Source organism: Pseudonaja textilis, chromosome 2 (assembly GCF_049901715.1).
Source record: "Pseudonaja textilis isolate UNSWEBS1 chromosome 2, rPseTex1.2, whole genome shotgun sequence".
In the NCBI taxonomy this organism is placed as follows: Eukaryota; Metazoa; Chordata; class Lepidosauria; order Squamata; family Elapidae; genus Pseudonaja; species Pseudonaja textilis.
In genome coordinates, this window is record NC_141991.1 from 174,752,050 (window position 1) to 174,780,007 (window position 27,958).

General features: G+C 38.4%; 1 protein-coding gene across 4 annotated transcripts in view; it reads left to right on the top strand.

Annotated features, from left to right (window-relative positions):
• The window catches only part of PALM2AKAP2 (PALM2 and AKAP2 fusion), a 249,548-nt gene that overhangs the window by 87,314 nt on the left and 134,276 nt on the right, over positions 1 to 27,958 (top strand). For all 4 annotated transcript variants that reach the window (XM_026713390.2, XM_026713391.2, XM_087926505.1 and 1 more), the window contains exons 4-5: positions 25,514 to 25,628; positions 27,826 to 27,847. In XM_026713390.2, the coding sequence (XP_026569175.2) occupies positions 25,514 to 25,628; positions 27,826 to 27,847 (137 nt within the window). The remainder of the gene's footprint in view (positions 1 to 25,513; positions 25,629 to 27,825; positions 27,848 to 27,958) is intronic.

The window sequence follows — 27,958 nt, forward strand, 5'->3', positions numbered from 1 at the left end:
AGACACTCCCAATAACACTAACCTGCGATGCATCATCTTTCGGCATCAGCGCTGTAGTCAACCACGTACTACCCGATGGAAAAGAAGCACCCATAGCTTTCTATTCAAAGACAAACCCTGACAACTACTCAACAATCACTACTAACACTAGCCCCGGTCTGGAAACGCAAACACGTACCTGAGGCCAGGCAAGAAGGCAGGTCGGGGAGACAGGAACAGGTCCAGAAGGATAGTGGAAAAGCAGCCCCTGGCAGGAATGGCCGGACCAACTCAACCACCCAGTAAATTCCTGGCGGGAGCGGCATGACGACTCAACCTTCCAGGAGCTTCCAAGAAGATGGATGGAAGGAACAGCAGATCCGTCTGAACAATCCAGAGGACAACCTGTGACTGATTTGCGCAGGTCCAGTCGGACTCATAAAAGCCCTGCCTACCTATGTGATTACGTACGGTAGGCGAGGCTCAGATTGGTTGGACCGGACCAGGTGGGGAGGGGTGTTATCTATTAGCATACTTACCTGCAACTGGTCGGTCCGTGGAGGCGGGAATTTTGAAGAGCCATCACTGGCCACAGACGTGAGCAGCCCGACTATAACAAGGGCTGCTGTGGTTTCTTTGGCGCTCAGTCCTATACGGAAATAAAACAGATTGGAATCATGCTAGTGTCCTGAGTCTCATTCCCGCGACTTAACAGATGTACTCACTCATAGATACAGCTTTTTTATGGTCTCTCGTATCATTGGAAAACAGATCTTTAGTCTAAAAACTGAAAGATATAGCAGGAAGAACTGATGTTAACTCAGACAGTGATGGATGGGGCAAGAAGCAGGGTTGTTTGATGCTATGGGTTAGAAATGCATCCAATGCAATAATTCAGAAATGGCAGGATTTTTTTGTTTTTGTTTTTTTAATAGTTTATTTATATATTTTCAGATTACATATATAAGTACTTAATGAACAGCATACTATCAATTTATTTTTGTACAATACTCTTCCCACTCCTAATTACTACTTCTGCTATCCAACCCTTTATAAAACAAAAGCCATGTTCGAAAGTATTCTCTCTCTTTTTTTTAGTGTCAGTCTATCCATTTTTGCACAATCTTTCCTTATACGTAGTTGCCATTGTCAACTTACAATTTATTTCCCAAAGCTTTTGCCATTTGTCTAAATCTATAATATATCCAAAGTTTTTTGCCCATACTATCATTGTCTTTTTTACCTATTCATCTTCCATTTTTAAGCTTAACAAGAAATTGTATATTTTCTTTATCAACTTTTCATCTACTCCTAACATTATTTGGTCAAATATTGCAGGTACTTTATAAAAACCATAGTCCTTAATATCTTTCTCATATCTCGATTTTATTTATGCGGACATTTATAGCTTTTGAGTTTGTAATGAATGCAATTGTTACTCAGTACATGGTAACATGCAAAAGCTCTAGCTTTTTCTTTCTTCTTTTATCTCTCAACCTTTTTCTGTACATTTCTCAGTCCAACTTGAAGGTCAATCAGAAGCATTAATTAACAGTGCCTTCCGAGATGCATATTTGCTTTTGCATATAATCACTAGCATATTCCCCGTTGCAATCAGCCCCCCCTGCAACTGAAACAGTTGCTCAAAGGAGCACAAATACCAAGTATTTCTTTTCATATACAAATCCTATTTCATGTGTGGATTATCAAGCAAATCAAAATTATTCTCAGGTGTTACAGCAAACCTAGGAAGATGATGTGTTGCAAACTTACAATCACTGTTGAATTGCATAATAGCTATAATTTACATTTAAGCTTTGCAGAGCTTAAATCAGAGCTGTACTTGGTGAGTTCTGTGGTGTTTCCCCTCCTCCCGCAATGTGCAGTTGTACGCCATATAGATGTTGCAAACTTTGAAATCAAAACATCATGAAATCAAAAGGTACAATCTAGAGCGTCCTACATGCATACCTATGAGTGTGCATGATATAATCAACATTTTATGGGGCCTTTTGATTAAATTTTGGAGGGATGTTAATTCTAGTATACAATCTGCAAAAACATGTGACTGAGGCTGTGTAGAATATTGTATTGATCCAACATTTACGGTTTTTTGTTTCACCCTGTCCTCCTTCTGATTTCCCTGGGTTAAGCCAGGAGATCAAAAAGTAAGGCTATGCTTGTATTCATTTGAGTGAAACTCTCTCTTTCTCAGAGGAAGAAGATTGGGATAAAGTCTATACAGCCAATAAAGTATAAGCAATATGGTCAGTGTGTATTGTACAATATGTCATCTATATGGTTTTAAAAGAGCTGAGACCACTATGGAAATACTAGCTTCTATAAATCAGAGGAGCTATTGATGTAGTCATGGGGCTGATTCAGTGAATCTGAAGAATGTCAGAGTCAGAATCTCAAGCTAAGTGAGCTCAGAAAGTATCAGAAATCGACACCAAGTAAAGCAGACTCACTAGTACAGTAGAACCTCTGGTCATGACTATAATTTGTTCCATAACTTTGGTCACAACCCAATTTGGTCATGACCCAAACCTAATTTTGGAAATTTGGTGCTTACAAAAAAAATGGCAGCTAGCTTCTAGAAGGCTTTGACTGATAGTTGAGTGTGATTTATTATCATTAGTGGTTAACATACTATGCCAGCCAGAAGTTCCTGACTTGGTGCCCATCAGGTTCTCTGCCTACCTAACTTTAATAATATCAATAATAATATAGGAAGCTGGTATATTGCAGATTAAAGTACTAGCCCTTAATCTTCATTTAAAACATATACATCCATTTTACAAAGAATGAAAACACACAGTATATTAACTATTTAATTTGGAGTTGATATTGAAAAAAAATATTGATTTGAGGAAGCAGGTAAGATCCTGATTCTTATTATTTACAAATTGGGCGGGGGGACTGAAAAATTATCTTCAATTTTGCCCCAAACATACATGAGTTTTTAAGAAGGAAAAAGCTCTCTACTGATGCCTAGATCTACTTTCTCCAATTAAATTTACAGACATGGATGGATGTAAACCATTAACATGACGTATGTTTTGGATTGAAGATGCTTGTTCACCCATAGACCCATCCTCCAGTACTTTAAACTCTATCTTAAACTTATATCACAGCAATTAAAATTGTTATGATTCTAAAGCTTGATCTTGATCAAGATACAGTAGAACCTCTGATCGCAAAGGCTTCTGAACATGACCAATTCGGGTTCTGACCAAAAAATTTCCCTTCCGTGCCAGATAATTTTTCAGTCCCCCTGCCCAATTTGTAAATAATAAGAATCAGGATCTTACCTGCTTCCTCAAATCAATATTTTTTTTCAATATCAACTCCAAATTACATAGTTAATATACTGTGTGTTTTCATTCTTTGTTAAAATGGATGTATATGTTTTAAATGAAGATTAAGGGCTAGTACTTTAATCTGCAATATACCAGCTTCCTATATTATTATTGATATTATTAAAGTTAGGTAGGCAGAGAACCTGATGGGTACCAAGTCAGGAACTTCTGGCTGGCATAGTATGTTAACCACTAATGGTAATAAATCACACTCAACTATCAGTCAAAGCCTTCTAGAAGCTAGTTCCAAAATGTTCATCTGACTTATTCTGAGCAAAAACTACTAGAAAAAAAATTCACGTCTTTATGAAAAAATTTTTTCCTTATCTTCACAGTGTAACTTTCCTGATGACTTTAAGAATGACTGGGTAATATTGGAAACAGCATTCTGCAGAACCTTGCTAAACATTTGGTAAAACCTGGGCTGTGGTGTTGGAAAATTCATTTGGAAGAAGTTCATTTTGATCCATTACAGTAGGAGGAAATGAAAATGGGCTAGAGAACTGCCCAATTCAGAAGGGAGGGAAAAAACAACTGAATATCACTGAAGTCCTCTGACTGAATAGGCCAGTTGGTGTATCTTCCTCCCCCTTGTACTTTTGCAAACCAAGGGAGCATTGTAGCTCTGCTCATCCAACTCCCTCTGCTGTTGCTTCCCTTGAATTATTTCAAAATGACATTCTTTCAGTCTTCTTCCTGGAGGCAAGGGCAGACCATGGCTGAAATCTTGCCAAGGAAATAGCAGGGACTCATCCAGCAATCACCAGGAGTCAAAACTGACTTGAAAGCACGCACACACACACACACACAAAATTGTTGGAATCTTGAAAGTTTTACTTCTAATCATTTTCCTAAGGATCACTTAAAAGTGTAGTTACATAGTTTTAATCTGGAATAATTTTTTTCAAGTCAGTTTTTCATTTCTCACACTGTAGAACAACATTATGTAATAAACATAATAGAAACATAAAGGAACATGTTTAATAGCCCGTAGGTGGTTTGTTATAACCACCATTTGATACAGACATAACATAAAGAGACTTGGATGTTACGCCATTATATGGTCCCAAGATATACATCCAGAATGTCTGAGGAATTGCACCGCATGAAGCTAAGCAGGATAGTTTTCTTCTTCTCTTCCCATGGTGTAAAGTACTGTAGGTGCATTTTAATCCCCACTTCATTGCTGTCAAAATAAAAAGAGCTGAACATTTTCAGTCCCGTTCATGGTGAGAGTTTTTTGTTTCTTCCTAGCTTTTTTTCCCCTACAAGTGAAGGGTCTGTTTTTTTCAGATCAACTGAGTGCTGATTCATTGATTGTGGCAAGAAGTGACTGACAGGCTTGTTGTCCAGGCCTGATCTTATGGGCTGAGAAAGAATGACTGGCCAAAAGCCCCACCCAGCTGGCTTTCATGCATAAGGTGGGACTAGAGTTACGGTCTCTTGATTTCTAGCCTGGTGCCTTAACTACTAGGCCAAACTGGCTAGATACATTGGTGGTAGATATTCTCCCATATCTCAAAATCTGGGAAGTTGGATTTTAATTTTTAAATAAAGTTGGTCTCTAGCTGAAAAAGTTGTCCACACTTGTCTTAGTGTGCCTTATTCTGTGAGAATGTTTCATGGTTGACATGAAATCTCTGTTACAGTAGTTAATTAGTTCCTATATGTGTGTCTTTTCTCTCTCGGTGTTATACTACAGTTAACCATTTCCAGAGTACTTTTATAAATATAAATGCACATTAGGCTTTTTCTCAGTTACTGTACCTAACAGCCTTGGGTAATTAGATTGGGAAACCTATCCTGTGTTCAGAGTATTGGTTTTCCATTTGCAAACACGGCACCCTGCTTGTGGACTACCCAGAGGGAAACAGGATGCTTGGATTGCTTAATTCTTTGGTATGATCCAGCAGGGCTCTTTTTTATGCTCTCAATACCTTTAGCTCAAAGGCAGAACTTGAATTGCTTATTGACTCGAAAAACGCAGGGGGCCTCTCTACGGAAAAGCCTAAAAGGTAAGAAAGCAATCTACTGAAATATTGGAAGAAATTGTTAAAACGATCTTAACTGAGGAGCAGCGGTGGGGGGGGAGGCTAAGTAATGAGTCTAAGGCAGATCGCCTGAAGTAACACATAGTTCCAGAGCTTTGAAGCAACACCAGATAGGGTCCTTTCCTGTGCACCCAGTAAACTGACCTCAGAAAGTGATAATATCCATCTGTCTGTGCGCTTTTGTGCATATGTACTTCATTGGGGGATACTCCCAGATACCACGTGTAAGATTTTACCTTGAAGAGTTCAGACCTGGGGCTCACTGTTGGTAGGTGAGTATTGAACATAGTTGGCTGAATCTGTATAAGAGAAACAATGCTTAGCTGGTAGTGGGGAATGTGAAGAATTAAATCTGTGTAGGGTGGCAAGCTGCAGATCATGGCCTAGCAAGCTGTTTATCACACAGAAATTTCCATTGGCAGACAGCTGTTGAAGTCTTGCTAGCTTAGCCACCTGTCAGACAGTTCAAGCACACTTTTTTAAAAAAATAATAAAAATAACATTCATAGTCTTTCGTGTAAGCCAGCTGTTGTGGATTTTTTTTTTCCAGTTATGTGTGCAGAATTAGAGGGACAACATTGGCTTTGATAACATAATCACACTGGTTCTTCTGGTGGCCTTATTGCAGCAATTTAGCATACGTTCTTGATTTAGAAAACTTTTCTATAGGAACACAGTAGCTGATAGTAGCCACTGTAAAAGCAAAAATGCAGGTGCAGGCAAGTTGATGTCCAAAGTGGCAGACTTCTGCCCTGCTCCAGTGAAACTCTGGAACAAAGTGACTTCTTCGAATTGCGTATACTGTGTGTAAGCTTCCCTTTGAAAGGAAAAATACTAGTCAGAATTCTCGTGCTGTCATGTTAATCATTTTCCTAATTTAATCAGAGACATATTGCTGTTCTATTATTGTGATTCCAGTCCTGATTGCTGCTAAGAAATTCTGACAAATTGGCCCTCCCCAGCAATCTTTCCCAATTGAAATCAACGTTTTGCATAACACAGAATTAGCACTCTTAGAAAAGGCCTCTAAGGAGCAGACATGACAAGCAATGTGGCAAGCACTAGACGAGCATTTATCGGGCAGAAATCTCTGTGGAAGCCAGATGTCCAGATTCTCTGTAGCTCAAGCCTATCCAGACTGGCAGTGCCCTGCAATCAGAGTGGAGAGGAATGCCCACAATAAGTGGCCAATAAGAGCTGCGCAAACCCCAGTCCCTGACTGTATCATCAACCACATGGTCAGTGAATCATGCTGAATCATATCCAAGAAAAAAAAATTATGTGGCTAGAAGAGATCAAACACTACTTTAAAACTGGGTCAGCTAAGGAGAATTTTAAGTGTGGCCTCAATATGGGATGGGAAGACATATTAGGAAAAAGTAATTGCTGAGACATGTTTGTGCCATGGTTAGGGGCAAGCAAGGAAAAGCCACAACTCTCTCTGGCAAAATTGAAAAAAATACAAGTGGTCCTCAACTTAGTGACTGTTCAAACTTACAACAGCACTGAAAAAAAACTGGCTTATGACCATTTTTCACACTTAACGACTGTTGTAGCATCCCCCACAGTCACGCAATTTACATTTGGATGCTTGACAACTGGTTCATATTTATGACGATTGCAGTGTCCCGGGGTGATGTGATCACCTTTTGCGACCTTCTGACAAGCAAAGTCAATGGGGAAGCCAGATTCACTTAACAACCATGGTACTAATTTAAAAACAGCAGTGGTTCACTTAACAAATGTGGCAAGAAAAGTCGTACAATGGGGCAAAACCCACTTAACAAATATCTCACTTAACAACATAAATATTGGACTCGGTTGTGGTTGTAAGTTGAGGACTGCCTGTGCTCTATTCTTATTCCCTGCTCTCAATGCATCCATTTTCATCCTTTCATTTGTCATTAAGTTTCCCTGTTGAGCACTTGTTCCACTTGCAGTGCACTTTCACCACACAAAAGTACTAAAGGAGTTGAAGTGCCAGCCTAACGGTTTCCTGTGTTGTTTAGTCATTTGTGCCTAGTGGTTTTTAATGTGGTTTCATGCCAAGCTTTAATGTGGTTTCATGCCAAGCTCTTGCGAAGCACACTGGAATTTCCTTTTCAATTCTGTATGCGTGTGTCGGTGTGTACTTAGAAAGCGACATTGGCAGACTTCTTTATTTGGATATAATTTTGGCCCATTAATTCACAACTCCTTGATCTAAATTCAAACTCGTCGTGTTTTAGTTATGTTCTGCTAAAAAATACATTTGGCTTTATACAGATGCCTAAATAGGTGCTTTATAGCTTTATAAGTGCGTGTTAAAATACTCATTTTCACCTGCTTCTCAGGAAATCAAACAGCCCCTTAAACAAAAGGAATACTTCCTCTGACTTTGAAGAGAAAGCTGATCAGAATAAGCCACGTTAAACTTGAGACAATTCTATTTGTCCAGGAAAGGAATTCCCCATTTCATCTTTCTATGTAAAGTGTGATTATTTGTTTTGTATGGCTTATTTTCACCCCTTACTCTTCTTAAAACAATGGATCCTTTCAATGAATTTTCCAACAATTTAATTAAGTAATTCATTATTGTTTATGTCTGGAGCAAAACAAATAAGCAAAACAGTAGACAGAAAGCAGTGAAATAAAATAAATAGGTTATTTTATTTATGTCATGTTATTTATAAGTGACAATTATTGGTCAAATAATTATAGATTAAATATTCAGGCTCATTACTATTATGAATACACTACATCTGACTTTTAATGATGCTTGCTATAATATTAGTGACCACTAGATGCCCTTCTGCATTATATTAAAAGAAATGAAGCGGGGAAGGGGGAATGATGTTAATTCAGTAATTAAAATTAATGACTGCTTGTTTATTTTTCCCAAACCAATATATATGTTACAAATCTGTTATTCTCAGTATTCTTTAAATGCTGTCTTGCTATTCTCCAATCAACAATGTGTATATTCAAAGAAAGATAGATGTATAATCAATAAAAATAACTACAGTAGCATATTATTTAGTGGGCTTTTTTTTACATGTTCAGTGAAATATGTTCGGTTTGATGGGTCAGGCTACCCTGGCTCATAGTGCACCATATAGATTGTGTTGGTTTCTTGATCCATTTCTGCTTCTTCTGCAGCTGGGGTCTTCAAATTTGACAGCTTTAAGACTTGTGGACTTCAACTCCCAAAATTCCTCCTCCACTCATGTTAGCTCAGGAATTCTGGGAGTTGAAGTCCACAAGTCTTAAACTTGCCAAGTTTGAAGACCCTTGTTCTTGCAGGAACAAAGACAATGGAAACTATTTAACTTTAGTGAATTTACAGTTAATCAAAATGCTTGTTTGAATGTTGTGTAGTGCTCTCATAAAAAGGGGGATAAGGAACTTTAACATTTATTCAGTTGTTTTTCTGGAATTTGCAAGGGAGTGATAAGCATTATATTGTATGATTCATCCATTTTATCTGTAATCCCTTTCAGATGTTTGTCAAGGGTCTGAATTGCAATATTACTGTCTCCCTAATCTTTGTCCAGGGGTGAGATTCTACCAGTTCGCACCTATTCTCTAGAACCGGTTGTTAACATTCTAAGCAGTTCGGAGAACCAGTTGTTAGAAAAATTACTGGCTTAAGGAAGGAAGGAAGGAAACATTCTGGTGTTGTTTACAGAAACTGCCTCTCCATTAACCCTTTTTACATTCTTGGCAGGACTAGACTTCCTGTCTCTGGAACTTCTCTGGAGGTTTTTTTTTCTCCTTTGCTGGTACTTTGCTTGTGTCAAGTGACCATTCAAAGTTACAATGGCACTGAAAAAAGTGACCATTTTTCACACTTACGACTGTTGCAGCATCCCCACAGTCATGAGAGGCCAGGCGAGGCCATGCCCACCAACTAAGCCACGCCCATAGAACTGGTTCTTTAAAAATTTGAATCCCACCCCTGTCTTTGCGCCTTAGTTTGAAGGAGGTCAGAAGCTTGGTCATTAAAGAAAATCCCCTTTGTTGAAACTATTCCACTGTTGGGAGGGTTTTACCCAAGTTGACCAAATTCTGGTTGTTTAGTCAGAAAGTTATCAGTTGGCTCTTTGTGAAAACCCTGAACATGAATCCACCCCCACTCCTAAAATCCCCTTTTGCTTCCCACTCTATTTTGTCCTCTGGTGAAATGCTCTTGACTTGTTAAGGTTTGTAGGCCATCTGGGATGAAACATTTGTGACACTGTTTGTGTTATGGCTTTTGTTGATATGAGCAATATATTAGAAATTCCACTTCGGGGGCCTTTTTCCCTGTTTGAAACAACAGCTGTGTGCGGCTTCTGACTCAGCTGACTTTAAAACAGCACAGGTAGTCCTTTTTTAGTGATTGACTCATTTAACAATCATTCTCAGTTACAAGTGTGATGAAAAAGTAACCCTACAATCAATCCTTGCATTTACTGCCTTCACAGGTCTGTAAAGCATAAGAAAGCTGAAGTACAATAATTAGCACAGTTGCAGGTTCACTTGGTTCCTTTGTTTAGCAACCGAGTTACCAGTTCCAATTATGGTTGTTAAACAAAGATTGCTTATATCCAGAAGTGGTATTCAGCAGGTCCTGACCAGTTCTGGAGAACTGGTAGTGGAAATTTTGAGTAGTTCAGAGATCCAGCAAATGCCACCTCTGACTAGCCCCACCCCCATCTATTCTCTGCCTCCTGGGTCACAGCTGATTGGCTGGGTATTCTTTTGTTGCCCTGCACAGGAGAAAGGAGCTGGAAATCAGGTTAGTGGGGTGGGGAGAGAATGGGGATTTTGCAGTATCCTTCCCCTGGGGTGAGGTGGGAATGGAGATTTTACAGTATCTTTCCCCTGCCATGCCCACCAAGCCACACCATGCCCACTAAGCCACGCCCATCACTGCTTATATCATCTTTATTCTTTTACCTTTTAGTTCATTTAACAACTTGGGTCAAACGTTGACAATTCTCTTGTGTTTAGGAGATCAGGCAAGATGTATAAAAGTGACCCTCCCTCCTCATCTTCCTCCTCTCCTATTTTCTTTTCAAAACTACTTACTCACAGTGAACATCATATATGTAAACCATTTTAAATACTAACTAGGACTATTTTCAAGCTGGAATTTGAAAATTCAGATCATAATTATTGTTCATTCAGTTTTAGAGGAAGTTGAATATAACTTAGATCTAATGTTAACTAATATTAGTTGAATTTAGATCCCTTTGAAAATAGTGCAATTTTGATTAATTATAATTAACTTTTCATATTGGTTCTATAAATTTGGATGGTTCCTACTTGTAAATTATTTTCTGCCATACCTTTGCTTCCTTATCACACAGTGGTGGAACATCAGAATGTGGAATTTGAGGTACCCAAAGTATGACTAAAATGTGTAAGTTGTTGCAAGTGGAAGAGATAGATATATGCTAGCATTTTCAGTGAGTTTTAATCTTCTCATGGTTGGACTTTCGCTTTACGTGTGATCACAGGAAGTAAATGTTTACAACATTATCCTTGTGTAGCAAAACTGAAGAAACTTTGGCCCATAAATTGTTATTGATGTATAACTTATAAGATTCTTCCCCATGAAAACCTGTATTCATTCATTAATATATAAAGGCCTACATGCCCCCAAGATCTAATGTGTAATTGTGGCAGAGTTTTAAAAATTAGGGCTAGTCTTTTTGTTTAGAATAACTTGATGCACCATTAATTTTGCATTTCTCCGAAGATCCATTTTAAGTTAGCAAAAAGATGAGGCAGAAAGGATACAAGGCAGAACAGCTTGTATCAGTTCAGAATTGAAGTCTTATGCTACAGCTCTATAAACCGAAATCAAAAGCAGTTCTACTGATAAGATGGTGAATTCATTCATCTTTAAATAGCCACTTTCATTTCACCTCTGGACTGTAGAAACTAATATCCTGGATCCTCCTATGATTCATTTATGGTTGCTAATCTGTTTTCTCAGAATTGCAGCATAAATTGGATCAAATCAGAAGCTAGGAGCTTTTCAGTTTCACTTCACTTCACTTCTTCTTAGAAAAGGTAAGGGCGGCAACTTACCAGATCTGGTAAATCACTCCCACTTGAGAAAAATTCATTAAAACAATGGCAGGAAACGCTGAAGGGTGGAAACAACCCATGGAGCACAAAATCCACAAATCAAGAAGCTTCCTGATTGGCTTGATTTGCAAAGGACAAGAGCACTTGGAAAAGCCTTGAAATATTGTTCCACAGGGCTGAAATGTTTTTTTCATTACAGAGAATTTGTCACATGCTACCTTTGTAATTAAAAAAAAAACCTTGCTTGTACAAACAGAAATGCTTAAGGAAAAAAAATCAAGCTGGTGGAAAGGAGACAGGATACTGCTGTTGATACTTCAGACTGTCATCTAAAACTGATGGTTTTAAACATCATATGATGAAGAGAAATCCATCCTTGTCTTGGCATTTTTCCCCTCCTTGTTTACTTTTCTAATTGCAGTTTGCCCCATGTTTCTGAATGGGCCTTATATTTTCTTGTTTGATCAGTAAAAACTTCATTCTAGCAGCTAGCATTTATATTTTTCATTACACCTTTGCTCCTTTCATAGCTTATTAGAATATACCGCCTGTTATTGGCATCTATAAGAAGATATCTTCCAGTTCTATTGAAATGCTACTCTGAGAACTCTCTAGAATTTCTAAGTTGTATTATGTAATAATTTTAATTTTCTTCTAAAATATATCTCATCGTGTTCAATTTGTGTTGTGTATTGCTTTGGATTCTTTTATATTATTTCCCCAAGTGTTGGTATTTTTTTGGCTCAAAAGTTGATCAATATACTAAAAATTACATCAAAACACTTCATACTAGGGCTAACATACTACCACATCAACTTGGAAGTATATCCTATTGAATAGTGCAACTTACTTTAGAGTAAGCATACGTAGGATGGGCTGCATATTCTCTAATTTTTGGCATTATTTGCATTTCATTGATGTTGTATATGTGAGTATATGCTTAAGTGATTTAACAAACTCAGAGAAGCAAACATATATCGCTTTATTGTGATTGTAGAATCCAAGGGGAACTTGTAAAAAGGGATGTATTTGATTATTGATCTTATAATGAAATCTACCATAGCTTCTTAAATTTGCATAATCTCAAATTTTATGGGTTATAATGGAATATTTCCTATCGAGTCTGTGATCTTTGTCAGAACTGACATGTGAAATTGGAGCCATCCAACCCATCAAAATTTACTTGCATATTTACTATGCAGTGGTGGGATTCAACTAATTTAACAACCGGTTCTTCCTAATGACCGGGTGGGCATAGCTGGGGTGGGGTCATGTGCTGGCAAAGAGGTGGCGGCTGCAGGCCATTCATGCTGGCAAAGAGGTGGCAGTGGTTTGGGCTAGCAAAATAGGCAGCAGTGGCAGGCCATTCACACCAGCAACGAGGCAAAGGAAGGCTCACCAGCAGGCAGGGAGCTGGGCTACACAGGAGGCAGCAGAGAATGGCAAAGGAAGGTTTGGCGGGGCGCTGGGCCATGTGGGAGGCCAGGGCAAAGGCAGACTAGTGGGCTAGGTCACGGGGACTGCGTAGTCGAGGCAAGGGAGCTAGTGAGCAAGGGAGCCAGAGAGCAACAGCAATGCCGTGGCCAAGGCAAATGAGGTGAGATAAGGAGTGGCTGGGACTCCTGGGAGGGGTGGGGCAGAGCCAGCCAGTGGTGGGATTAGCCGGTTCTCTGAACTGCACCAAAAGTTAACAACCAGTTTGCCCAAACCAGTGCGAACCAGCTGAATCCCATCTCTGATATTACGTGAATCCCAGTTTAGAAGAAGATTTACGATCTGGGCTATTTCTATTGTTGCAAACACTAAGGAAGACTTTGGACCTTACAATTGATGGCTGGCTGTGATTTGTTTGGAACTATGTCTACTGCAGATGAAAAGGTAGAGACCATTCTGATGCAGTTGAAAAATTCCTGGGCTGCCTTTTGTTAAATTAGTGTTTTTTCGAGTAGTTGTCTCCATCAGGATAGCCATTTTGTAAATAAGCCAGCTACATACATGGGCGTGACCACAAGATATCCTGAAAATGTTGATACCCATCAAAAATGATACTATTTCCTATGCAGTATCATAGAAGCTGTTATAGCTAAATCAACAGACAATACTGGGGCTCTGGACACAAAACTGCATTATTTATAGCCTGTTATTGTACACAATAGGTACTTTTCAGGAAGAATAATATTTATACCCGGAATGTTTATATTCTTAAACCTGTCCTTGAGGATAGGGTTGGGCCACAAGGACAGACAAAAAGTTGTTCACTGAAACTCCCATGTTATGCTGGAGCATAAGTAAATAAACAAATTAGGAAAATCTTTGAAAATGCCAATCAGGGAAGGATTGAATTTTGCAATTGACTTGAGTAAGTGCATTGCAATTGGGAATTCTCTCTTTAAAATCAATATATTTCTATTGATCTATCTCCATCTATCTACTACCATGTTTCTCATAAAATAAGGCCTGGTTTTATATTTTTTTGAGCCCTGAAAAAATGGCTAGGCCGTCTTTTCAGGGGTGACTTAATTCTCCCCCGTGCATCCTCATCTAGAGTGCCCCGCGGGCAGCCTCACCACCAGGCGCTCCTAATGGGTGACCATGAAGCGCAGAGGACTCCCTATTCCCACCAAACACCTTTGCTGCAGACCCAAGACCTTTGGCACCCGCCTCTGTTGCTTTCCCTTCTGCCACTTCTGCCATTTGGAGTGCTGCCGCCATTTGGAGCACCGCCGTCATGTTTGGAGCTGCCACTTCCGTGTTTGGAGTGGCGGCAGCGGCGCTCCAAATGGCGGTGGTGCTCCAAACAGCGGCAGTGCTCCAAACGTGGAAGCGGCAGCTCCAAACAGTGGCAGTGCTCAGAGCAGCGGTGGTGTTCTAAACACGGAAGCGGCAGCTCCAAACGCAGCGGCAGCTCCAAATGCTGAAGCGGCAGCTCCAAACGGCAGTGGTGCTCCAAACAGCAGTGGTGCTCCAAACAGCAGTGGTGCTCCAAACATGGAAGTGGCAGCTCCAAACGCGGTGGCGGCATGGGCAGAAGGGAAATCAACAGCGGCGGGCACTGAAGGTCTTGGGTCTGCAGCAAAGGTGCTTGTCAGGAGTAGGGAGCTCTCCATGCTCTGCCATGATCGCCCATTAGGAGCAGCTGGTGGTGAGGAATTGCTGCCCGCAGGGCGCTCCTAACAGCAAGTCCCCCTGCCCTTCCTCCCATTTTGCACATTTTAAAATAGGCCTAAATTTGGGGGGAGGGGCTGGGTCTTCCTATTGGGGGAGGTTGTATTGTTGGAGAAACACGGTATATATATTATGGTACCTCCCATACTGTTGGCTTTGGTATACTTTCTGCCAAGTTGCAAAGTACCCATAAATATGTGTCCTTTGAACCTAAGACAGTATTTTAAATTAGGGTTACTTAGATTTCTGCTATAGGCAATCATTTCAGCTGAGCCAGTAACTAGCCTGTAGACAGGAATGAAACAAAAGCCAAGATTAGGGTCAAGTTAGATATCTGTATCACTGTTTTTTAAAACAGATTTTATTAGTTTATAATGTAGCATACAAAGAAAATACAAAAGTAATTAATAGGAAAAATAGGAAAGGGAAAAGGGAAGGGAAAAGTAAGGGCAAGGCTGTTATAAACTTAGTTTATTAAACAACTGATCTTAAATCAAAGGTTATCTGTATCCCCAGCAGTTAATAAAAATATACTTTAATTTTGAAGGAAAAACAAAATATATAAAAAAGGTCCACCCAATAGAGAGGGTACCCAACAATAACTTGAATAGATTTAGTCCTGTCCAGTTAAAGATTAACTATAACAGGAAGTGATGTTATAGTCCATTGAATACTTTGAGCTATGTTGGAAAAAGGATTTTTCCTGGAGAAGCTGTCCGCTGCAGTTCAGTGGTTTATCATTTGGAGTAGTCAGAAAAGTTGATCCAGCAGTTCCTGACACCAGTGATGCTTTATTTCTAGGCATATCCATGTATTAATCCCCAGGGACCTCATTTGTTTGTCCATTGCTATGAAATAAATGTCAGATGGAATTCTGAACCTACAAATAATGAAAAATAATTAACTGTGGGAAAGCTGAAAAGAACATTCTTCAATAGGGACGTGGAAGAATGCTGATGTTCTCAACAAGAGACATTTGACTTATTTAGAATTTGGAGTTCAAACATACAAGCTTCTGCTACACAACACCCCAAACCTAACAACTGTTGAGAAGAAACCCCCCAAAATTCTGGATAGTGGACATTTTCAGAACTTGGAGACAGCAGAATAGAAGAGAAAGAATTAAAGAAAATCACAAAATGCAAAGACCTGCAAATAAAAGTAGAACAACTGTGGCAAAAGAAGGCAAAGGTAATACCAATAATAACAGGCCCTTTGGATGCAGTCCCAAAACAACTGGAGCACTACTTGAACACCATTGTCATTGATAAAATCACCATTAGTCAATTGCAAAAGGCAGCCTTACTTGAAACAGCTTACCGTATTTTTTGGACTATAAGATGCTCTGAAATATAAGACACACCTAGATTTTGGAGAGGAAAGCAAGAAAAAAAAATCTGCCTCTGCCTCCCAGCAATTTGCTTTCTTGCAGCAAACAGCAAATAGCCTGGTCAGCTTCAGCACAACCTGAGTAGCACAAGCAGCTGATTGTCAGTTGGATCAGCCTCCCAACGAGCAGCTGTTTCAGGCTGCAAGGATCGCCATCACCTATTGCCACCTCCATGTGCCCCATTTTCAGCCTCCGCATCCTATTTTCGGTCTCCGCAGGCCCCATTTTCAGTCCGTTCCAGGCGGCAGGGATCGGAACGGGCCAAAAATGGGGCGCTCGGAGGTGGCAATAAGCGACAACAGTCCTGCAACCTGAAACAGCTGATTGTCAGGAGGCCAATCCAACCGACAATCAGCTGCTTGTGCTAATCAGGCTGTGCTGAAACTGACCGGGCTGTTTGCTGTTTGCTGCAAGGAGGCAAATTGCTGGAGGCAGAAGCCGAAAGGTGTGGGCCGACGGGTAGACGGGACTTAGGCAACATTAGCTTTATAAGATGCACAGGCATTTCCACTCACATTGGGAGGGAGGAGTTCATCTTATACACCAAAAAATATGGTACATCCTCTGATGACACCTTTCCCCTACTTGATAGGAGGACAGAAATGTCAAATCCCGTCTAAACATCTGGCTGACTGTATGATGAACCATCATCATAATTGATATGTCCCCTGACTTCATACAGCAACCGTGGAGGGTTTACAAATCGTTAAAACATGTAAAATTAGAAAGCAAAAAAATAATAATGTGCAAGGCTGGCAGAGATAACAAATCCAGATGGGAACAAAGAACATGAAGAAAAGAATGCTTAAATCACAGTAAAATAAATAAACAACCCAATAATAAAAATAAACACTAAAAAGAATGGGTACACAAAATCCCTTATTGGCAGAAGCATGAAAATATGTAAGGCATATGGTTCTGGAGACAGAACCAGCAACGCACAGCTGGAAGGCTTTGGCTTTTCTCCTGTTTAAATTCACCTTCTTTACAACACCAGATTAGCAGTCTTTCAAAAGTACATTAATGTATTGCTCTCTCTCTCTCTCTGTCTGCTTCTCCCCTTAGCAAAAATTTGGTTTCCTCTTGTGGGGAGGAAAAAAAAAAGAATGCTTCAGCCTCAAAAATCAAGCAGAACTGCTTTCTGCAAGCTTATTCGAATGAAGAGAAAAGATGGCATATATAGCATTTTTCTAAAGCAAGAGAAAAGCAAAGAAAATGGCATCACAATTTTACTTTACTTCAAGCAAATGCATTTTCTAGCCTTCCCTATAGAGCCAACCTCTTTAAAGGCTGGGAACCCTCTTCTTCTGCTTTCTGTCAGCTTCTGAGCCAAACTGGCCCAATATGAACTAGTCCACATGCCTTAAAGTTGCCAAGGTTGAGATACCCTATTCTAAGCATAGTTTATCATTAGCTTACTGGATAGCAAATGCATTTTGGACAAGTCATCGCACTGAGATGTCCCTTAATGATAATAGCTCCTGTCAAGATTCGGCTACAGTCTTGCCTATATGATGTGTCAAGATGTCTACCCGTTCTTGCTCAGCTGGGTAATTCAAATATTTTTCCCATGGGGGGTATGGGAATTTAAAGTGTGGAAGTCATGATCAAGCTGTTCATACATTTGCCTTGCAAAGGAATAAAAATGGTCAGGCTCTTTTTAATCTTATCAAGATTTTGCACCAGCTCAAAATTCACTCCAAGTCACTTCTAGATTACATTTTGAATGTCAGCTACAAGCCACAGCTTATATATTTTTATAAGTTATCAAAAGCTGCACTTTTCCAGTTTGTTATTGGGTTCGTTAATGTAGACATAACTTGGTGGCCAATGCTTTTCAGTATTGTTTTTTTGTTTATAATTATTAGTCATCCAACGCCAATGGACTCTGGGCAATGTACAAAACTGAAAAATAAAAAGCAAAAGCAGCTAAAACGTTAAATCAAATGGATAGCCCAGACTAAAAATAACAGGAGTGGAAGCAGATATAGTTAGGATTTCAGTCTCAGCCTTTGAAGGTATTTTTAGAAATAAATAACTGAAAACAATGAAATCTATATCCAAGGAAATTCTTAGAATTACGGCAAAATCAAAATGAAACCCCTCCCTCATGGCTAAATGAGTACTTTCCACTAGTTCTTAAGATAACCTCAAATTATAACAGCATAAAATTTGCAGTCCTTTTGGCTATTTCTATTCTGCTGTTGGCATAAGGATGGCAAATATATTTGTACTTACTTACAGTGTAGAGGGCACATTAAAGTCAGGATTCATGTATTCTCTGGCTTTGCTCCCCACCTACCCCGCCTTTCCCCCTAAACGACACCAGCCAGCCAGAAACCTTCCATCATTTGTGGAACTGAGGATGGAAGAAGAATTTCAGCAGGAGCTCAAGTGATATAAGCTGGTTTGGGGCTCTCTTTGGACAGAAGTTTAATACTATTCCAGAATAGCATTACTGGAATACTATACTAATATTAGCTGATTATCAAGAACCCTTTGAACACGCTGGCATAAAACACTTGTGCCAAACCCGAGCTGATGGCTTGTTCCTTTTGCACTTGGGTTTATATTGGAAGAACACTAAACCATCATTCAAAAGTAGCCTGAATTAGAGTGGACAGACTTCGGGAGTTGTGCCATGAAGCAGCAGAAAGTGAATTTATGTCTCTCTTCCACTTCTCCGCGCAGTCCTCTCCAGCTGCCACCAACGAGCAGCTGCTGTTGGGGCCGATCCCAGTCTCCATATTAGGGATTGCTTGACAATTACAGACTGGACAGGTATAAGGAGAGAGCCCGATTTGAAGAGACAAATTCTTCCACTATTAAGAGCAAAATGGCCCTGGAAGGATTGGTGCCATGAAACCGGTGGGAGGGGGCAAAGGCACACCAACTTAAAAGAAGCCAGTACTTCAAACCCTTAGGCAAAGAATTGAGTGCAACACTCACCAAGTGGCTTCTAAAGAGGATCATGTTGAATCCATGGCAATACTGCCACATCTTGTCTGCTTAAGGGAGATGTTACTTTAACACCACCAGAACAGCTAAGAATGACTTTAAGATGTCTGAAATATCGCTTGAGAATGAGATGAAAGTAATGTCATGTGGACACAAGAGACAAAAGATGCCGCTAGGCCGTGTTCATGCCGGGTTAAATGCAACTACAGGTCATCCTGTCCTTGTACAGGATGAATTGAATCTGGAATTACAGCCATAAGTGATTTTATGACATTTTTTGAGGCAGTTGTTACGCGAATGCTGAAGTAAATGCCGCTTTCCAGCAAAAGACATAAATTGTGTTCACCAAAAGACATAAATTGTGTTCACGTGACTGTGGGATGCTGCATATGGCCATAAATGTGGGGTGGTTGCTGAGTGCCAAAAATGTGATGGGGAAGGGACTGGCTATTGGGACTTCAGAACCAGGCCACAAATACCTTCAGGTTGAGTTTGAATGGCCCCTAAGCCATTGGTTGTTAGTCAAGGACTTCCTCCCAGGAAATGCCTTCAGTTACAGATAATGAGATTGGCACATGAACAAATACCAATTATTCTGACCCTTCTCCTGCCACAGCTTTCAAGGGCTTTCCAATAATTCTTTGATCTCATCCATCCACCTTATTTATCCTTCTACCTCTCTGGACACTGCAAAACAAGCTGTTTTTTCTGCTTTATTTTCAAGTCTCATCACATGCCCAAACCCCTGAATTTTTGCTTGTTTATCATTGCCTCAGAGGAACAGTCAGCCTTCGTTTAGTACAGAACTGAAGGGTCGGTTCCTCTTTCAGTACCATAGTACTTTAATAACCATCTCCAAACACATTGTTCTTTTTTTATTCTCTCTCAGTATCCAACTTCACCATTCATACATTAGCCTTGAAAAAATAATTGCTTTAATTTGCCGTCGATATGTCTATTTCCTTAAAAACATGTCTATGTTTCTCATTGCTTTTTCCCTAAGATTAACTAGTAAATGTCCTCTTTACTTGCCCAACACAGTCATGATGTATTCTGGAATCCACAAAAACAAAACAAAAAAACGCCATACACCACTGTTGCATTCACCTAAGTTTTTTAAAATTCAGTCTCATTATATGTAGTTGACATAACATGCCAAGTTGAGCAGCAAATTAAAATAAATGAATGGGCGTTTATAATCATCCTTGTTTGGTAAAGAACCTAGGCTTTATAGCCGTGTGAGAGAGGCTAATAGAAAATTTCAAAGACCTTTAATATAGCTAAAAACCCCGTGATTATATAACATTAAGACTTCGTATTAAAATTCTGCACGACACATTTAATATTTTTGGCAGGAGGGTCCAGAAATATTGCTAATGCAAATACAAATTATTAGCTGAATTTAGCACCTCAGAGCACATGCATGACATTTTCACAATGGGAAATATATGTATATAGAGAATATAATATTTCATTATTTTCCATGTTAATTTTTAAACTGGAATAAAAATGGCTATGACAAGTACTCATCCTGCATTATATATGCTGAAGGAGTTTTGCTTTGCAGTTCACCCATTTAAAGGGACAATACAGCTTTTTCTAATAATTGTTTGAAGGGCTTGGAATATACTGTTGATCCCTTCCCTTACTTCTCTTTTGCTGTTCCTCCAGGACAGCAGGAACAGATAGGGATCTAGTAGGCAAAGAAAAAGATGCAGCAAAAAGTAGCATCAACAAAGTTTTATTTCTGTTTTCATATACTTGAGTTATTTTTCTGAAAATGTTCAGTTTCAATAATAGTTTTATGAGCCTGAACACTGTACCTAAAATCTACATCTGTGGGCCAAATTTACTGACAGTTTTCTTGTCCATTTGTAATCAAAATTTCTCTCCTGGCCCCTACTCTACTGAAAGAAAAATAGCAAGAACTGGAAATAATACTGAATTAAAAATGATCAGTGGGAAAAGGATTACACATCCCACTTTCTCTGCTTCCATCACTACATTTTCTTCTGTCCCCAGACAACTATGTTTCTGTTTTTAATGGAGTGTGTAAACACCAGGAAATTGAGCACAGCTGAGTAGCATCCCATGAAATGAGGCAAACATATTCTTTACTCTTTATTTTTAAAAAGAAGCATCTGTGCAAAATACATGTATTATATTTTGTGTACCTCTTTTCCCTGCGGATGGTATCCTTACTGTTATGTCTGATTTGAAATACGATTCATACATCGCAGTTCTAAACTATTGTGATCTCAGCAAGTGGCTGCTTAGGAATTCCAGGGCTATATACGAAAGTCTGAAAAGTCAAAACCACCATTTCATTCGACTGCCAAGAAAACTGTAGCTGTGTCACTTGGAGTTGAGCACATTAAGGAGATTAAAAAAAACAAACAAACCCTAGACATGACAAAAGAATCATGAGCTGTGCCAGCACTCAACACATTTCATGACTGTGGTCTACTGAAGGTGCTTTCTGTTCTAATTTCAAATGTTCACTCTAAACACACACTTAATTGTGCTGAGAAGGGCTTCCCCACGGTTATGTACAAAAACAAGCTTCATAATTGCCACTCTGTTTCACTCCAGATGCAGAATTCCTCTACTCAAAGGGCTGCTTTCTGTTTTACATTCCTGGCGTATGCCAAAGGCACATGATACAGATTCCATAACATTTATTTCTACATGCTGCTCCTCTTTACGCTAGTTATGATATACATAGCAAACAAAAACCCTCAGTGTTAAAAACCCATCAGAAGTTTTCCTTCTCCACCATAGAGGTAAGAGTCTATGAGTGGTAGTAAATTATAGATAGTGTACTGTATATTCCTGCCCACCTAGCAGTTCAAAAGCATGCAAATGCACATAGATAAATAGGTACCACTTGGTGGGAAGATAACAGTATTCTGTGCACCTCAGCATATAGTGGCCACATGACCAAGAAGTGTCTTCGGGCAATGCTGGCTCCCTCGGCTAAGATACAGAGATGAGCAGTGCCCCCTAGAGTCAGACGCGACTGGACAAGGGAAACTTCCCAGTACCTTTACTGTAATGAGAGAAATGGATATAATAGGTTGAGGTAGTTTTCACTTTCAATCAGTAGTTAATAGTTGCCTAAATATTTGCCAATGAATGCCAATTCTGATGTTATTTTTGATCAGGTAAGGGCAGGTTTGAATTTTCCTGTATAAATAATGCACAAAATTCTTCAGGAATACACAGGAGTCTCCTATAAATATATGCGTATAATCTGGAAACATTTTAAGTTGTTGGTTTTCTTAATGTATTTAAATTGAAACCACATTTAAGTGCTAACAAATCATAAGATAGATAGATAGATAGATAGATAGATAGATAGATAGATAGATAGATAGATAGATAGATAGATAGATAGATAGATAGAATTCTTTACTGGCCAAGTGTGATTGGACACACAAGGAATTTGTCCTGGTGCAACTGCTTTCAGTGTACATAAAAGAAAAGATACATTAGTCAAGAGTCAAGAATCATAAGGTACAACAACACTTAATAATAGTCATAGGGTACAATAAACAATCAAATCATATTAGGAAACAGTCAATATAAATCGTAAGGATACAAGGAACGAAGTTACAGTCATACAGTCATAAGTGAGAGGGGATGGGCAATAAGGAGTGATGAGAAGATTAATAGTAATGCAGACTTTGTAAATAGTTGGACAGTATTGAGGGAATTGTTTAGCAGAGTGATGGCGTTCAGGGAAAAACTGTCCACTGTTCTGGTGTGCAGTGCTCTATAGCATTGTTTTGAGGGTAGGAGTTGAAACAGTTTATGTCTGGGATATATATGCATTGTATTTGCAGAAAGGAACATTTTGAATTAACCCATAAACTGGGTTATTGAAATCTTTACAAAACACAGGATGGAAAAAGGAGTTGATATAGGAGATGAGCCTGAGGGAGACGTCAAACACATCATCAGTCATGAGTCCCTTCACACCCATAATAGATCTAAGTCCAGTCCACTTTGAATTCCTTTATATTCTTAACTCCCACTAATTTCTCATGAACGTTAGTAGTTCAGATTCTTGTAGAGCAGAGGTTCCCAACCCCTGGTCCATGGACCAGCACCAGTCCACGCCATGCCAGAAACTGGGCTATGCAAACAAGCGATGTTCAATTGGCAGAGTGCAGGCAGCACACGAAACCACTCCCAACCAACCCCCTCCAGTCCATGGAAGAATCTTACTCCACTGAACCAGTCCCTGGTGCCCAAAACAGTGGTGGGATTCAAAAAAAATTTTACTACCATTTCTGTGGCCGTGGCTTGGTGGGCATGGCAGGGGAAGGATACTGTAAAATCTCCAGTCAAAAGTGGTGTTTGTCAGTTTTCCGAACTACTCAAAATTTCTGCTACTGGTTCTCCAGAACTGGTCAGAACCTGCTGAATGCAGGTTCAAAAGTTTGGGGGCTGCTGAGAGCTTAAGCTTACAATAAATCTTTATACACATTTGAATTGCCTGGATCTCTTGATTTCTCTGGTACTTGACCGACAATACTATAAAGGGCAAAAGGAAGAAAACTTTAATCAAGACTTTAATACACACACAATCTTCAGGCCTTTAAGAGAGTATGAATGGAGGATCCAGGGCTTGAAAAGAAAGGAACTTAAACTAAACAGCCAAGTTGGAAGAAATGGGAAATTGAAATACAGTTATTACCCTTTTTTTTAAATGAACCTTTGAAATACTGAATTCCAATGAAAAGAGTTCCAGTTAATTCCAAGTGATGGAATATTCTAAGAAATTAGGAAACAAATTTATGTTATGCAATATTATAAAGTCATTCCTTTTTTAAAAAAATATAGTTTTTAAAAATTTATTAATTAAATTTATATACTGCCCATCTTGTTATTAAACTAACTTGAGACAGTTAATTCTTGGAATAAGTGCCAGTTTCACAGATATATACCATTCTTTTCATATAACAGTGCTCCTCATCAGGAGGTGTCATTTCTAGAATCTGGTTGCCATGAAATTAATCCTTGTTACATGCTTTGTTAGTTTCCTCTATCAAAATGTATGTATATTATAAGTTTCATCAAATGTATAAATATTATCCAGAGAAGCATCTGAACATCCTTAATGACAGCGTTGGAGGAACAGTAAAATGAGAAAAAAAGAAAAGAAAATGTAGAAAGGGCAGCTAATCCTAATGAGCAAAATAGGTGATACTTGTAAAACTATGACATGGCCATTTTAGTTTTAATCAGTAGATTAACACATGTGATATGATAAATATATTCAATCTGTGTTCTATCCTTGCAAAAGTTCAGATTTTTCACAATAAAATTGGTCTGACTGGAATGAGGAGATTTCTTAGAGGGACCACGTTCTGGCTCTGTTCCAGAGGTGGTATTGACCAGTTCTGGAGAACCGGTAGAGGAAGCTTTGAGTAGTTCAGAGAACCGGTGGTAACCTTTCCCCTGGAGTCGGGTGGGAATGGAGATTTTACAGTATCCTTCCCCTGCCATGCCCACCAAGCCATGCCACGCACACAGAAGCGGTAGTAAAAAAAATTTGAATCCCACCCCTGCTTTGTTCCCTCCACATAATGAACCTGGTGAGCCAGTAACCTAGTCAGATCTCTTGGTCAATGATTTTAGTAGCCTCTATAAGAGTGGATGGGACTTGTGACCTTAACCAGTATTATAAAGATTCAGGGGCTTCCAGCAGAAATTAGAAAATTCTGTAATGGAGGTTGTAATAGCTTTTCCTGCTGCTCTATAACTCTTTTTCTTGGATAACTGATTGGGAAAGGGCCTTGTAGGTAAAAAACAAACCCAGAGCTGCTTAGGGTAAAACTATCCCTTCTTAATCTCCCAGATAATTGGGAGTAGCTATTTCCTTATTTACAGCGTTCCTGATGTGTTCTCTCAAATAAACCTACATCATCGTCAGGATAAAATGATGATCAGAGAAAACTCTTATTGAGTAAATATGGAAGAGAAATATAATAAAAAGGTAACATATTGGAGTTATCCAGAATATCTGCAAACCAGAATAGATTAATCCAAGAGAATTGCTGTATATCAGTTCAAATGCAGGTTTTGTTTACATTTTGAGTTGAAATATAGATTACAGTGTACTTATAATAAACTTATTTTATTTATTTTCTTGTTAATATTCTTATTTCTAAAGTAAGCCAGTTTTGTCCATAACTGGTGTCAGTTATTCCTTTCTTTCCTTTTTTTCTTTCCTTTCCTTCCTAGTATGGGACGAAAGCTGCAAAAGAAAGACTTACTCTTCCTGGCACAAAATACTCCCAGTCCAGATTACAGCACCTTTATTTGAAAGTGAATTAAAACAAGAGAATTGCATCATAATCTAATTACTCCATACTTTATGTATTCAATTGCCAATAATTATATTGATAATTTGATATTAAAGAAAACAATGGGATACATTTGCATGTATAGATAACATCTTGCAGTTAAGCCAAATGTATGCCTTCTTGATTGGACATATCTTTCCGAATGAATAATTTTTTATGTAATATATTTTCCAGATTAGAACAAGAAATAGGAAAGCTTGAATGTGAAGAATCCCAAATATCTGCCAAAGAACAGATCATCTTAGAGAAACTAAAAGAGACAGAAAAATCTTTTGAGGATTTACAAAAGGTAAGCTGAAAAACAAAATCCAAACAGCTTCATCTTAAGAGAAAACTTTTCTTTCCAACTACATATAAATAGAGATAGGTAATAATGAAGAAACTCCACAGAAGAATGGGGTCAGATCAGATAAGTCAATAGAAAAGTAAGCTTTATTTGTTTATTAAATTTGATTCCTACCTTTAACACTAATTTATAGGCTATATAGAGTGGCCAGATATTTAAGCTAACCATGAGAAGGTTTTGCCTTCAACATATGGGTTTCATTGAAATGATAAAAAGGTCAGTACAACACAAAATGAGATTTAGTGGCTAGATACTTACTCAAAAGCAAGTCTTACAGAGGTCAGTGAAGTTAACTACCTTCCCACAGGCAAGTATCATTCTATAGCAGCTTCCCTAACTTCAAATCCATTCCTTCTATTGCTATATTAACTGAGAAGATGGGCCTTGTATTTGAAATATATCTAGGGGGTGCCAATTTCAGGAATGCTGGCTCATTGGTCCTGCAGCTTGAGTGTTGAAAAAAAAATCACTATATGACTGATAAGTGGAAATAGAATGGCTTATATATTTAGATATTACCGAATGCTATCTAGTTTACCTTGAAAATTTAAGATTAAATATTCTAAAGTCCTTGTTTGGTATTAAAATTGTTTATACAGATTATTATTATAATCCAGAAGCACCAAATGGAGATTCATTCTGCAAAAATCTTTATGTTTAACTGCCAAGAAACTTCAGAGATTCCAAGTGGCCCCATGTATAAAATTACTCATGATACTATCATTGATTTATGCATTCACTGAAGAGTTTGTTTTTCCAAATAAGCTGTTAGGATGTTGAACATATTTAGGCAAAAGAAGAAAGTAAAATTTGAACGTATGCAGCTAGCAATAAAGAAATTCATAATATCCTAGAATATTATTAACTCAAGTGTTCTCTTTCAATAATTCTTCCTTTTTCCAAGTCAGATAAAGTTATGGGACATTAACTTCATCAAATTCAAATTAATTCAATTAATTGTTATTTTTTTCTGGTCCTCAACCAGAATTTCTCACATTTCAGTTAGAAACTACACAGGTAAAACTTTATAATCTAAAAATGCACCACAGAAGAAAGAATATTGATAGAGAGAGGAGAAAACAAAATTTATGCACCAGCTCTCACTAAGTTCTTACAATATCTGGTTAGATAGAAATTGTTCAGGAACAATGGAGTCAAAAGGAACTTTTCTCTCAGTAACATCAGTGAAATGACCCTGCTTCCTACCCCTGCTCTGACAGAATGAAACTACACTTCATTTAGTACTTAATTAAGATACTTAAAATGGAATTTACAGTGTGCTGCATTGGGGGAGGTCATTTTAGGCAGATGAAAGCAATAAACTTGATCTGAATTCAGCACAGACTCTGTAGTTCCCATAGTAATAATCCACAAATTACATTGATTTCACAGCAGGATCCACATGCATAGCTATATTCTGGAAGAAAGTTGAAATATTCATCCTGCCCAACAGGAGCAGAAATCGTTCTTTCTCTCAAAGAAACTTCCATTTTAAAATTAAGGCCATGTAAGACAAGGCTGTTGGGATGCTGAACATATGTAGGAAAAAGAAGAAAACAGAATTAAGCAAGATGGATAGCATAAAGGTTAATTAATTAATTATTTTATTATTACAAAGAACATTTATGAATTCTAAGGAAGTGTTGGCACCTAGACAAACTTCTGTTGCCAGAATGAAAGAAGAAGAGCATGTAAATTAAATTTGGGAGATCTCACAGCAGTGGGAAAATGAATGGATCATTAGAATTAGAAGAACTTTATTGTCATTGTACAAGTACAACGAAACTGTGGATGCACCCCAGCAACTGTTCGCAATACAATGTACTCACAAATAAGATCAGAAACAAAGTATTGAATAAAGCATCAGTGGAAGAGTTGAGCATGAATATAGTTGAGCAAGAGAAAACATGTGCATGAATTATATTTAAATGTAAGCCTAATCCCCACCTGTGATTAGCTCCAAATGGGACCCCTTAAGAATGGCTTCCTGCCTATTCCTGTTTTATAGGATTACTGTAAATAATATTAATATACTATGTGCAAAGCACTTTGAATATATATATATATATATATATAAATATAAATATAAATATATAAATATAATATAAAACTAATTTATTCCAATGCTTTGATATTTCAGAGTTTTTCACACCAAGATGGAGGTAAGTAATTTGGTTTGCTTTTGTACTTGTTATCTGTAACTATAAATTATTATATGTGAGCATTTTATTTACTACTTTACAACTTTTTAACATAGATAGATAGATAGATAG